The following is a 15,539-nucleotide window of genomic DNA, read 5'->3' on the forward strand; positions in this document are numbered from 1 at the left end:
ACATTACAGAAGCCGAGGAAGTCTGTCATTGGCCAGGAGCGATCGCGAGGGGGGAGCCACGAATGAGTGGCCTCCCCCTCACCTTTGATCGCCCCTGACCTGAATCTGACCACCGCTGGCACCGGGGGGGGGGGTCCGATCGGACCCCCCACCCGCGGGAAGGCAAGGACGTACATGTAAGCCCTTTTGCCTGCCCGTGCCACTCTGCCGACGTACATCGCTGTGCGGCGGTCGTCAAGTGGTTAAATCTGTCCAAACCAGAGTCTAGTAGATATCCCGGATATGATTAAGTTTGAAACACAAAATCATAAATTATAATAAATAACTATAAATAATAACATATAATAATACATTTTATTAAATAAATTTTAGTCAATAATATAATCAAATCAAAAACACTGTCATTTTTTTGGGCCAAACAAGGGTGCAATTTTACTAGTCATATTGCTTCAGTAAACATCCCGGGTATGGCAAATTTTGAAACATGGAACTGCACAAAGTCCGACATCACAATCAGGAAAATAGAACCTGGTTTCCTTTTGGATTTTCCTTCCAGTGTCATCACGCTGTGAGCAACAAACTACGCACATCCTTGTGGGTGCTGACTTTTTCAATAATAATTTCATAATGCATTATTTTCAAAGTGCAAATACTTTATTATCAGGGAAAAGTTGTACTCCGACATGACCGTGCCAAAGAATGGAGTGGCTAGTAATTTATTGGTTGTCCAATACTACTTCTGCAGGGGTTTCCCCACCACTGCCTGAAGAATTATTAGGCCCGTAAATTTCCAAAGGTCCTCTTTGGTCACTGGTTCCCACTTTCTGCTCCTTGAAAACCTCCGATGCGTAGCAGTTTGTTGCTCCTGGTACCGGTTTGCCTCCGTAACTATTTTTTCAATAACCTCATCGGTCAAAAATAGTTGGAGGTATGCCAAGGGGTTGTCATCTTCAACATCCACTTGGGGCGCTGCGTGATCCATACCGCAGTCAATAGAGCACCAAGTCTGAGGTCAGTCGCAGGATCGTCGCAGAAATCACTTTCTGTGCGGTTTGGATACGTAACGGGATCTTGTATATACACCAGATCATGACCACTACAGGACTTAAAACATTCCAAACGTTAAAAGACGAATTCTCACTTCCCAATCACCTCCTTTTCAGGTACTTACAACTCCGCCATGCTATACAAACTCAGTTTGCTGGCTCCTACCCATCCCTGACAGTCCCCTCCATAGTTGACACGATCACAGGTGCTGAGCCAGCCAAACTAATCTCCACTCTTTATTCCGCCATCCGTCTTCCCAACTCCATAGCCTTGGCTTATAATGCTAGGACTAGATGGGAGGTGGAGGTTGAAGTGATTGAGGATGAGGATTGGGATGAGATCTTGGAAGGCGTGAAAAAAGTTTCCCCTAAACTGTCGGACCGACTAACACAGTTGTATATCATACATAGAACATATCTGACTCCTCAGAGGATAGCGCGTTTCAAACCTATGCATAATCCAGGATGCCGTCTATGCGACCACACCCCAGGCTCTTTCTATCACCTTATATGGTCCTGCCCAATTATCCAAGCATACTGGATACAAGTGATACGCTTCCTGCACGATCAGATGGGATCTCCTGCTACTCTAGACCCAAAGATGTGTCTGCTCGGTCTGCTACCTGACTTAGACGCTGACAAACCCCTCCGTACCTTTCTACATGAAACGCTATTCTTGGCGAGAAAAGCGATAGCCCGTAACTGGATGCAGGCTCTGCCCTCTACAATCCAGTGTTGGAAAAAAGAAATTAATGACACTCTCCCATATAAGATGCTGATTTATGTACATAGAGGATGCCTGCTTAAATACGAGCAGGTCTGGAATAGATGGTTGGAGGATGGTGAAACATGTACTTGAAATGTTGATATGTTCCTCTCTTATTTTCTTCTCTCCTCTCCCCCTTTTCCCCCTTTCCCCCTTATTCTTTATTGTGTACTGGCTTCATGTCCGGTGGATATTTCACCCTATATCATGTAGATAACTTAATGTGCTCATGTATGTATTACTGTTCTGGCCATGTTGGCCTTTATTATTTTTTATGTACCAAGCATATATTTTCTTAATAAAGTTGGTTTTCCAATTAAAAAAAAAAAAAAAAAAGAAATCACTTTCTGTCTGATGACGTACTTCCCCACGAATCGCTATCACTCAATTCTGCAAGTGATTCTGTATAGCTATCGCTGTTTTCCAGCACGTCATAAACTGCTTTTGAGGTAGAGGCGTGCTTTTTTGATGCCATGGTCATTCTCCAGTTTCCCAGCAGAAAGTTCAGTAAAACTGCAGGCAAGGGCGCTGGACAAAACACTGGGGGGCAAACTGAGGTCAATTTATTTTATACAGTAATGTAATCCAATAAGATTACAATGTATTGTGTGTGTGTTGTGTTTTACACTTTTTGAATTTGCTGCCAGTTCCATCCCCCTGTGTCACGACGCTCGCAGGGAAGGGAAGCCGGAATACACAGAGGATTGGGTGGAGGATCCGGTCACCATACACAGCAGGAGTACATCACAGGATCCCGGGGACAAGGTAAGTAACCTCTTCCAGGATCCAGCGATGCGATCCCGAGTGTGGCTCGGGGGTTACCGCTAATGGTACTGAAATCTCACCCCGAGCCACACTCAGGAATACCGCCAAGGAGGTTAAAGCAACGTGACAATTAAAAAAAAAGAAAAAAGAGAAAAAGGAAATACAATTTGTTTCCTATTTTACCTGTTATAAACCTTTACTTTAACCAAATCAGCTCATATTAATTGCTTCTTTCCCTTCTCCCTATTGTTAATTATGTTCCTGATGATTTTTTTGTTTATTTCTATTTTTCCACCCATTCATATTTAAACTTTGTTGTTCTTATTTGTTTTGTTTGACCATTTATATTTATTTGTAAATACCTTTGCAATGCTTTTGCGCCAGATTCATGATAGTGTAATTTTAAAGACAAATTATAGAATACAATAAACTTTTTATACACAGAAACAATCAATTTTTAAACACTAATCAAAGTAGAATAAAGTGCATTTTTAGCTTTGTTTGGTATTTTGTCTATACGTAGATTGCATAAAAAATAGAATTGTTTTTGCAAGACAATATTATCAAAAGAAAGCCGTGTTTGTCCTTAAAAAAAAAATATATGTCCTAGATTGTAAGCTCTAACGAGCAGGGCCCTCTGATTCCTCCTGTATTGAATTGTATTGTACTTGTACTGTCCTCCCTAATGTTGTAAAGCGCTGCGTAAACTGTTGGAGCTATATAAATCCTGTATAATAATAATATATGTATTACTTTGTTAATGTAAGTAACTTAAAGTGATTGTGAAGCTTCATTTAAAAAAATAAAAATAAAAAACATGTCATACTTACCTGCACAGAGCGGCCCCCAATCCTCCTTTTCTGAGGTCCCCCCCGCCACTCCTGGCTCCTCCTTTTCTCGAGTGCCCCCATGGAGAGCCGCTTTCTGTGGGGGGCACTCGTGCGGGTGTGCTCTCCAGTCCTGCTACTGCGTCCACTGACACAGACAGCAGGACTCTGCCCCGCCCCCGACTCCCGTGTCACTGGATTTAATTGACAGCAGTGGAAGCCAATGGCTCCTGCTGCTATCAATCTATCCGATGAGGACCCGAGACAGCGGCTACAACCCCTTTAACTTATTTAGTAACTTAAGTTATTGCAGAATAAGCAGGCTCATGGTAGAAATGTAAAAATTGCTCTGGTACATAGAAATGTAACACCTAAAGTGGTTAAATATTTATGTGTAAAATAAAGATGATTTGCAAATAATTACAAAAAACTAAAACAGATACAGTAGATGTATAGGCGGTAAATAGTTTCAATGAAATTATCTAACAAATGGTTCTCCTAAAGGAAGAAATAAATAGGTATTTAAAATCTGCATCCATATATTTGGGTAGAATGGGGAAGGCTTAAAATTTCTGTCAGGTTTTTATTCCTGTCTGTGACCCCACTGAGGTGATTTTCCCTTACTTTTTGTTCAGATGACACCTATACAAGAAATTACAGTCAAAACATTATAAATGATGAACAAATTGATTGTTACATGTGAAACAAAGTCTAGACTTTAGTGTTAAAACTCTTGATAAAAGTTCTAACCCTTGCTCACGTTTTATAATGTTTTTTTGTTTTTGTCTGTATCCCTGTTGGAGATATTTCCCATCACTTCCAGTCCTGACAGTAAGTGAGGAGAAATTTATCCAACAGGGAGACAGATTGGCATTAAAACCTGACAAAAGCTTAAAGTGATTGTAAAGGCTCTTTTTTTAGTTAAAAATAACAAACATGTCATATTACCTGCTCTGTAAAATGGTTTTGCGCAGAGCAGCCTGGATCCTTCTCTTCTCGGGTCCCTCTTCAGTGCTCCTGGCCCCTCCCTCCTATTGTGTGCCCCCATAGCAAGCAGCTTGCTATGGGGGCACCTGAGCCAAGCCACAGCTGCCTGTGTCCGTTCAGGCACAGAGCCACGGCCTGACCCTGCCCCCTTTCTCTTCTCATCGGCTGACTGACTTTAACTGACAGCAGCGGGAGCCAATGGTGCCATGCTGCTGTCTCAGCCAATGAGGAGGGGAGTCCCAGGCAGCCGAGACAATCCTACAACATCGCTGGATCTAGATGGGGCTCAGGTAAGTATTAGGGGGGCTGATGCACACAGAAGGCATTTTATCTTAATGAATTGAATGCATTAAGATAAAAAACCTTCTGCCTTTACAATCACTTTAAAATATTTCCCACACCCTCCAAAATTAAAGTAAATGAAAGGTTTTGGCAAACTCTGAGCTTTGAAGTTTGCCAATTAATGATACTTTAGCAACATCCACCAGTGTCATTTTAAATCTCTTACCGTGTTCTTCCCCCACCATGCCGAGATTTGCATGTGCTTCAGCCTCTTTTCTTCCACCATCAATGTGAATTTTTTTGGCTGTCTGAAAACAGCATTCAAAGAAATGATTTGAAAGCCAGTGGCCATCGTTTCTGAAGTACTGTGCAAGTGCAAACTGATTTTTGTAGACTTCTTCATAGTGACCTGCAAAAGCAAAAAGTGTATGAATTACATTTTGCAGTGAAAAAGTATAATATAGTATATTAAAAATATGAAGAAAAGCTACCACATAATAAAATCAACACCATATTTCTATTTTCGAAACCAAATTTGTTAAAAAAAAAGTGCTATATCTAAGTGTATAATATTCTTCCATATGTTTTCCTTATACATTATGTTTAACCACTTGACCTTTGGTAGGTTTTACCCCCTTCATGACCAGGGCATTTTTTGCTATTCAGCACTGTGCTACTTTAATTGGTAATTGCTCGGTCATGCAACACTGTACACAAATTACATTTATATAATTTTTCACACAAATAGAGCCTTCTTTTGGTGGTATTTTATTTTATTTTTTTTATTATATGAAAGAAAAGGCAGAAAATGAAAAAAAAATCCTCATAAATTTAGGCCAAAAAGTATTCTGCTACATATCTTTGGTAAAAAAAATCCCAATAAGTATCTATTAATTGGTTTTTGTGAAAGTTATAGCATCTACAAACTATGATATATACTAGAATTTATGCAACAATAGACACTAAACTAGCAATGGTGTTGATCAGTGGCTGTGATAGTGTGGCGGAAAATCTGCACTGACACTGGCTGGGAGAGACACTAACTGACTGACACCAACATCAGTGATAATACTGTACACTGTACTAATGACACTGATGGCTGACAGGGGTGATCAAGAGGGCATTCAAGGGGTTAACTGTGTGCCTAACAAGTGTATGTGTGCTGTTTTTACTCACAGGATTTGTCTTTTCTCCCTGAACTTAAAAGTTGATTTTTAGAGAGAAGAAACAGCCAGATTGCTGTTCTGTGTGTCTGTAAACACAGAACTCTGTGCCGAAATTTGGTAGTAGTTAAGTAGTTTTTGCTACATAAAATATATATTTAAAAAAAAAACACGTTTTTCTTTGTTTCTGTTATTAAATGTCGCAAATAAATAATTTTTCTTCAAAAATTTAGGCCAAAATGTATTCTGCTACATTTAATTGGTAAAAATTCAGTGTATATTATTTAGTCTGTGTGAAAGTTAAAGAATCTACAAACTATGATATATACTGTATATACAATATATATATATATATATATATATATATATATATATATATATATATATATATATATATATATATATATATATATTTATATTTATACACAATATCTCACAAAAGTGAGTACAACACTCACATTTTTGTAAATATTTTATTATATCTTTTCATGTGACAACACTGAAGAAATGACACTTTGCTACAATGTAAAGTAGAGAGTGTACAGCTTGTATAGGGCCCCTTTCACACAATCGGACCGTTCAGGTCCGACTGTCAGTTTTGACGGCGGACCTGAACGGGCGCTCCATGTTAGCCTATGGAGCGACGGATGTCAGCGGAAACATGTCCGCTGACATCCGACCCCGTCCGATCCGCAAAAAGCAGATGGATGGCCCTACGTCCAGATCCATCGCTGGCGGATCGGATCGGGTGAGATCTGATGAAAACGGACATGCTGTCCGTTTTCATCCGATCCCTCCATAGGCAGCAGCGGCGCCTGACAAGCCCCTCCCCGCTCAGTGAGCAGAGAGGGACCTGTCATCCGCCGGCTCAGCGGAGATCAACGGAGAAATCTTCCACTGAGCCGGCGGACCTCGTGTGAATGAGGCCTATGAGTGTAAGTTTGCTGTCCCCTCAAAATAACTCAACACACAGCCATTAATGACTAAACCGCTGGCAACAAAAGTGAGTAAAGGTGTGAACGGGGAGCAGGTGTGTTAAATTTGGTGTTATAGCTCTCACTCTCTCATACTGGTCACTGGAAGTTCAACATGGCACTTCATGGCAAAGAACTCTCTGAGGGTCTGAACAAAAGAATTGTTGCTCTACATAAAGATGGCCTGGGCTATAAGAAGACTGCCAAGACCCTGAAACTGAGCTGCAGCATGGTGGTCAAGACCATATAGCAGTTTAACATGACATGTTCCACTCAGAACAGGCCTCGCCATGGTCGACCAAAGAAGTTGAGTGCATGTGCTCAGCATCATATCCGGAGGTTGTCTTTGGGAAATCGATGTACGAGTGCTGCCAGCATTGCTGCAGAGGTTGAAGTGGTGAGGGGTCAACCTGTCCTGTGCTCAGACCATACGCCGGACACTGCATCAAATTGGTCTGCATGGCTGTCATCCCAGAAGGAAGTCTCTTCTAAAGATGATGCACAAGAAAGCCTGCAAACAGTTTCCTGAAGACAAGCAGACTAAGGACATGGATTGCTGGAACCATGTCCTGCGGACTGATGAGACCAAGATAAACTTATTTGGCTCAGATGGTGTCAAGCGTGTGTGGCGGCAACCAGGTGAGGAGTACAAAGACAAGAGTGTCTTGCCTACAGTCAAGCATGGTAGTGGGAGTGTCATGGTCTGGGGCTGCATGAGTGCTGCCGGCACTGGGGAGCTACAGTTCATTGAGGGAACCATGAATGCCAACATGTACTATGACATACTGAAGCAGAGCATGATCCCCTCCCTTCAGAGACTGGGCCACAGGGCAGTATTCCAACATGATAACGGCCCCAAACACACCTCCAAGACGACCACTGCTTTGCTAAAGAAACTGAGGGTAAAGGTGATAGACTGGCCAAGCATGTCTCCAGATCTAAACCCTATTGTGCATCTGTGGGGCATGCTCAAACGGGAAGTGGAGGAGCACAAGTTCTCTAACATCCACCAACTCCGTGATGTTGTCATGGAGGAGTAGGAAACAAGGAAAAGGGGCGCCACTGAGTATGTATCAATAACAATTTAATTAGTCTAAAATCAGTCATGGAGGAGTTGAAGAGGATTCCAGTGGCAACCTGTGAAGCTCTGGTGAACGTGCCCAAGAGGGTTAAGGCAGTGCTGGAAAATAATGGTGGCCACAAAATATATTGACACTTTGGGCCCAATTTAACCACTTCAGCCCCAGAAGATTTTACCCCCTTCCTGACTAGAGCACTTTTTGCGATTCGGCACTGTGTCGCTTTAACTGACAATTGTGTGGTCGTGCGACGTTGCACCCAAACAAAATTGACGGCCTTTTTTCCCCACAAATAGAGCTTTCTTTTGGTGGTATTTGATCACCTCTGCGGTTTTTATTTTTTGCGCTATAAACAAAAAAAGAGCGACAATTTTGAAAAAAAAGCAATATTTTTTACTTTTTGCGATATTAAATATCCCCAAAAATATATAAAAAAAAATTTTTTTCCTCCGTTTAGGCCAATATGTATTCTTCTACATATATTTGTTAAAAAAAAAAAAATCGCAATATATTGATTGGCTTGCTCAAAAGTTATAGCGTCTACAAAATAGGGGATAGTTTTATGGCACATTTATTATTATTATTTTTTTTATTAGTAATAGCGGCTATCTGTGATTTTTATCATGACTTTGACATTATGGCGGACACATCGGACACTTCTGACACTATTTTGAGACCACTGTCATTTATACAGCGATCAGTGCTATAAAAATGCATTGATTACTGTGTAAATGACACTAGCAGAGAAGGGATTAAACACTAGGGGGCGATCAAGGGGTTAAGTGTGTCCTAGGGAGTGATTCTAACTGTGGGGGGATGGGCTACAACTCACATGACAGCGATCACTGATCCCGATGACAGGTAGCAGTGATCTCTGTCATGTCACAAGGCAAAATGGGGAAATGCCTTGTTTACATAGGCACTTCCCTGTTCTGCGACTCCGTGACACGATCGCCGGGAGACATCGAGTCCGCCGGTCCTGCGGGCGCAGTCACGCAGTATGCGGCGGCGCGCCAGCTAGCCCTTCCAATTAAAGGGGACATACTGCCAACGTAAATCAGCATGCAGCGGTCGGCAAGTGGTTTGACGTTTTCACTTAGGGGTGTACTCACTTGTGTTGCCAGCGTTTTATACATTAGTGGCTGTGTGTTGAGTTATTTTGAGGGGCAGCAAATTTACACTGTTATACAAGATGTACACTCACTTACTTTACATTGTAGCAAAGTGTCATTTCTTCAGTGTTGTCACATGAAAAGATATAATAAAATATTTACAAAATCCTGAGGGGTGTACCCACTTTGGTGAGATAAATATATATTTAAAATTAATCAGTCCTGATCTACTGACTTTCTATGTGATTTCTTAAGGCCCTAAACTGCCGGGACAGCATTTTTTTTCACAACGTTGTCATTTTAACAAGCCATGGCTTAAACACAGCATAGGCATACTTAGAATTACAACCCAAAACACATTCTGCTATGCCTCCCGGGTATGGGGATACCACATGTGTGAGACTTTTTCACTGCCTAGCCACATAGAGGGGCCCAAAAACCAAGGCGCACGTAAATTATGCATCTTATTTTCTGACTCCACATTGTTGGAGGCCCTGGAACACCAGGACACTGGAAACAACCACAAAATTTCCCCATTTTGAAAAGCAAACATTCCAAGGTATTTTCTAAGAGACATAAGGAGTCTTTTAAAATGTGATTTTTTTTTTGCCACAAGTTTATTGTAAATGCAGGAAAGAAAATTATTTATGTTTTACACAAATTTGTCAATTAATTAGATATTTCTAACACACATCATAGGCATACTCAGAATTACACCCCAAAACACATTGAGTATGGGGATACCACATGTGAGACTTTTTCAAACCTAGCCACACAGAGGGGCCCAAAATCCAAGGAGCACCTTTAGGCTTTCTAAGGGCCTTCATTTATGCGTCTAATTTCCTGACTACCCATCATATTTTTGGAGGCCCTGGAGCATTAGGATAATGGTAAAACCCATAAATTGACCACATTTTGGAAAGCAAACACCCCAAGGTATTTTCTGAGAGGCATAACGAGTCTTTTGAAAATTACATTTTTTTGCCACAAGTTTTTGGAAAATGCAGAATGAAAATGAAATGCAATTTTTTTTACACAAAGTTGTCAATTTAAGAAGATATTTCTCACTTACAGCATGGGCATACTTAGAATTACATCCCAAAACACACTTTGCTATTTTCCTCTGAGTATGGCGATACCATATGTGTGAGACTTTTTTACTATCTGGACTAATTATGTACTGGACATTGTATCTTGTGTATCTCACAAACTAACCTATTATATCAAAACAAATATACTGCAATGGTCGCCTCTTTACGAGTGGTCAGGGAATCTCGCTTAGTGTATCAACTCCTATAGCAGTCCCAGTTCCTAGAAGCCAAGCAAGCCTAGTCTACTGGTATGTGGCTGACCCAAGGAATGCCATGTTTACTGGCCAGGACATAAAGGAGGCTAAAGAATGGAAGAAGAAAAGAGTTCCTTTGGTTCCAGGAGTACAGTTATCCACAGGGGATGGCTGGAACTGGTGTCTCACAAGAACATAATCAGTCGGACATGTAGATGCGGGCAAAGGATCGGTCGAGGCAACAGAAAGAAATGTGCTCAATAAACAGCAATACCTATTCTAGATACACTGGTCTGGTGATACTGTGGCTAGTGTGGTGGTGATCAGAGAACTGTGACTGCCTGCACTATTAGGGTTTATTCACACGTGTTTGTGTATCACTCACACAAAGGTAAAAAAACAAACCCAAAAAGACGATGTGTGGGTTGCTGCAGCTTAATGGTGTGTGCTACCCATACATATAGCCCTTCTAAACAATGCTGCACTACCCTTAAAACAATATACCATATGTGAATTGCAATATTGTATTATTGTAATTGCATTGTGTATTATTGTAATTCACATATGGTATATTGTTTCAAGGGTAGCGCAGCATTGTTTAGGGGGGTCATTCACACGTGAGGTTGTGTACGGTAAAACCTCATAGTTGAGCTGCGGTTTTACCACCCCTCAATCACTACCCCATTTAGCTGCAGAGGCACTGGCTGGGGGTGTAACCCTGCCATGGCAGAGATGCTTAGCTTTGCAGCTATGGCAGAAACTATACCCCCTGTATGTCCGCTGATCGGGATCCATTAAAGTGAATAGGGTTGCTTGTGCGGGGTGCAAGGGGTTAAAGCAGGTAGTGAGGAGTGATCCAAACAAGGATGGCTCTTCAAAGAGCATCGCATATGTGAACAAGTCTTTATGGTGACACAATGACTGGTGTGGCAATGATCAAGCACACAGTAACTGGTGTGGCAGTGATCGTGGACACTGTAACTGGTGTGGCAGTGATCAGGGACACAGTAACTGGTGTGGCAGTAATTAGGGACACTTTCAAAGTGGATGTAAACCCTCACATATACCCAGTGAAGTGAATAGCCTCAGATGATACACAGAGATGAAACAAATCTCCCTACATAAGTTTTATTTGTATATCTGCTGTCTTCAGCTTTATATACTGTTTAGAATGTGAACATTGTGTTACAAATCTTTCTTCCATTTTCAGCAGTGGGAGGGGAGTACTGTGTGACAGCAGATTGGAGGAAATGCACACACTCCCACTCCACATAGGCAGAGGAATGAAGAAACTTGCAGAGCTGTGTGAATAGACAAGCTCTCTATCTCTATGTACCCCTTGACACAAATTTCCAGCTGCTTTTGGTGATCAGGGACAATATGACTGGTGTGGCGATGAACAGGGACACTGTGGGGTTGATTTACTAAAACTGGAGAGTGCAAAATCTGGTGCAGCTGTGCATGGTAGCCAATCAGCTTCTAGCTTCAGCTTGTTGAATTAGGAAGCTGATTGGTTTCTATTCTGAGCTGCACCAGATTTTGCACTCTCCAGTTTTAGTAAATCCCTGTGACTGCTGTGTTGATGATCAGGGATACTTTAATTGGTGTGGTGCTGATTAGGGATACTGTAACTGGTGTGGCAGTGATCAAGGACAATATGACTGGTGTGGTGGTGATCAGGGACACTGTATATATATATATATATATATATATATATATATATATATACACACACCATATTAAACTATATACGGCCATATTATTCCAAAACCCCATATGGGAATTGGTGAAATAAACAGCTAAATGCAAATAATTTGGTTTTCTGTCCATTCAGTGCTGAAATTTACACTGCACCATCATACAGTGCAGCCCCGTATGGCTGAGGTGGAGACCTTATTTTTCTCTGTTGCAGTTTATTAAGACTTACAGAATTCTTCCCCATCCCCAGCCTGTGAATGGATAGTGAAAGGAGAAGCATTAGACTCTGTCATTCCTCTGTCACTCTACTGTCTCTGCTTTTCAGCATTCACCTTGCACCACAGCATAACTGATTGGCTCCTTATGCTACTTTTCCTATCCCTAGTCCAAGCTCTTTTTGCACAGGCATTGCAAGCGGCCGATTCCAAGTCAAATTCAGGTACATATGCTTAAGAAGACACATTTAATGATGTATTAATGATCACAGAGCTGCATTAAAGTGCATCTAAACCTTAAACCACAAAATATAATATATTGCAGCTTACTAATTCTTGGTGCGTTGGCTACATTTTTCAAGCTTCTTTTGCTTTATTTTCACCTGGTAATTCTGAAAATAACACACTATCTGTCACTGGGTGGCTACGTCACTCCTCCACTGTCTGTGGTGTGAGCCATGGTTGTCAGCCTAGGCTGCTCCCCTGACATGGACTCCAAACATGTCTGTATCGGTTCATCATCTTTATTGTGCTGGAGTCAGGGTAATTGATAGTTTATAGAATATAGCTAGTATGGAAGATATTCTTCAATGTAAGCAGGAAGGGACAAGGACGTGTATTTCTGGCAAGATCAACAGGCATCATTTGCATTTGCTGACAATGTTTTTAGCTTAAAGAAAGGAAAGAAAGCCATCACATCTAAGGACTGTAAGCTACAATATATTACCTTTTAGTATTTGGGTTGCTATAATTTATTTTGTGTCTTTTATATCTGCCAAGAGTTCAGCTTTAAGGTCTGCACCTGACTCATATGCTATACTTCTGAACTGCATATCCAATATCATATAGTATAAACCTGCCCCTGTCTGCTGCCCCTTTCAAAGTCATCAAACAGCAGTCTACATTCACTGTCATGAACTCTTCTGTGCCCAGATGGGCACACTTTCACTACTAAAAAAAATAGCAAAGAAAATAAGGCAACCCAGAACATAACACCAGACCAGTATCCAAAATGTCATGCTGCTGTGCTCATGCATCATATTTAAGATCTGGCAATGAGGCTTCAGAGCTTTAGGTCTAAGGAATGGGAAGAGTGACTCAAATCTGCAGCTGTGAGTAAGAAAAAGACCCAAATATATCCTATTGGGTAAAATCCTGATCTCAAAGCACTCACTGCGGCTTTTAAGAAAACATGAAAGTCATGAGACATCTGCGGGGAGAGCAATAGGACTCCAATTTGTCCATGAAATAAAGCTGTAAACATTGATTGTTTGCTCTAGATTCTTGGCACAGTGAATCAGGCCAGATGTTAGGTCACTAAATGCTATCATCTCTAACTTCATTACACTATTCATTTAAAGCTGACCACAGAAACACGCAGAGAATAAGATATCTGCTTCTTTTTTATCTTCTGCTTCTTTGTATGCTACATTTGAGGTGCAGGGAATTAAACATGTTTCATTGATAATCTATCATTCAATAAACAATACTAATAAACTCTTCGATAAAAAATTGAATCCAAGGTTCATCTATAAAACAACGTTAAACCCATAGATTGCATAGACAGATTTAAACCCATATTACCCTAATTCTTACTTTTATTATATCCTTAAAATTTTTTACGCATTTAATTTTTCTTAGATTTTATATTATTTTCCCCTTAATTTCTTTTAAGTTCTTATTAAGTTTTCTTATGCTGAAACATATATTTTTCACAGATTGTCTTGAACCAACATGAAGATTTGATAAAGCTTGCACATAAAATATACTGTATGTTTTGTCTATAACACATGTATAAAAATCTATCCTTTTCAATGACTCATATATATATATATATATATATATATATATATATATATATATATATATATATATATATATATATATATATATATATATATATATATATACGTATATCATTTGTATCAACACTTCTTCATGTGACTTATATTTAATGACAATACATTTCAATAAAAAGTTGGTAATAAAAAATAAAAAAAAAAGAAAAGAAACTATCAGTTTCTGCAGCACCATATTTTTAGTTTTCAGATACAATCATATTAGCCTAAGGAATCTGTAGAACAAAGCAAAACTGGTGGTCATGGAAATAACCCAAATATATTAAGGGGCATTTCTAAACAAATAGGACAGCTGCACCCCATTCTAAAATGTAAAGAACTATATTAATAGCTGTACACAATGCAGCAACATCCACACATAGGACACCCAGTGTTAGAGGTGATTTATTCTTCCAAATCAAATGCACTTTTGCACTCTGGTATTGACTACTATTCCAATGTTTCTCTTCTACCTCAATTTCGCCCCAGCAGTCAGCTAATGTGAGCCCAGAGCTGAGGGACAGGGGCACAGGACTGTCAAACAAGGATGCTGTGGAGGCAACAGACATCCTCCTTATTAACTGATGATGTAATTGGCTGTTAGGATGCCAGTGTCTAGAAAGTCGTAATGGTGCATAATGAAAACCTGTGGCTTTGTGTAACTAAAACGCAGACTTGTATACAATTTTTTATCAATTTTTAGGCATTTTGCCAAGCCACCCCTGAAGAAACCTCAAGGCACCCTGATTAAAATAGGTTGATCTAAAAGGAGGAGGCAGGACCAAGCTATTGGTAAGCACCAATGGGACAGGAGGCTGCTTGAGGGAGGGCACTGTTTACATCCCTGCTGAGTGTTAAGGAAGCTGGCATGTTTTGACTCCTTAACAATCAGCTATTTACTGGTTAAGGCCACCGCTCCTTAACGACCAGCTAAAACGCACCTAGAACGCACATCAAACATCTTTTTCTGTACTCGCAGCACGTTTATTGGGATAAAACATGGGGAATGTGGACATATTCCAGAGAGGTACTAAATATTTTTTTTCTTTTATTTTTCATTAACATACACTTTAAAGTAAAACTTGATTGCTTTCTACAGAATTGAATACGTAAAAAAAATGTCTGTCTTTTAAGAAAACCATACGGAATAGATGAGCACAGCATTCTGAACATTGTCAAAGATCACATACACGACATATGAAGAGTTATTTTGTAAATTATGCAAAGGACTCTAGATGTCAGACCTTGGGAAGTCTCATGAGAGTGAACTGACCCAGGTCTGGCGACTGTTATAGGCTAAGTTTTGATTGAATGAACTTATGTGACACTTGCAGACGATTCTGTCAATGAATAACAATGAGGTTTGAAAAGAAAACCTGTTCAGCACCACATGTTTGGACAATAGATGACCTGCTCCTACAATGTCACAAGGAAAGGGGTTTTATTCAGGCATACAACATACACACATAGACTGTTTTTAAACCATGTCTTTCTATTTTTTG

The 15,539-nt window shown here is 40.2% G+C and overlaps 1 protein-coding gene across 6 annotated transcripts in view; it reads right to left on the reverse strand.

Annotated features, from left to right (window-relative positions):
* Nucleotides 1–15,539, reverse strand: part of TTC29 (tetratricopeptide repeat domain 29) — a 416,217-nt gene that overhangs the window by 213,827 nt on the left and 186,851 nt on the right. For all 6 annotated transcript variants that reach the window (XM_073604681.1, XM_073604698.1, XM_073604674.1 and 3 more), the window contains one exon: nucleotides 4,900–5,082. In XM_073604681.1, coding sequence (XP_073460782.1) covers nucleotides 4,900–5,082 — 183 coding nt within the window. The remainder of the gene's footprint in view (nucleotides 1–4,899; nucleotides 5,083–15,539) is intronic.

This window comes from Aquarana catesbeiana, linkage group LG01 (genome assembly GCF_042186555.1).
Source record: "Aquarana catesbeiana isolate 2022-GZ linkage group LG01, ASM4218655v1, whole genome shotgun sequence".
Lineage (NCBI taxonomy): Eukaryota > Metazoa > Chordata > Amphibia > Anura > Ranidae > Aquarana > Aquarana catesbeiana.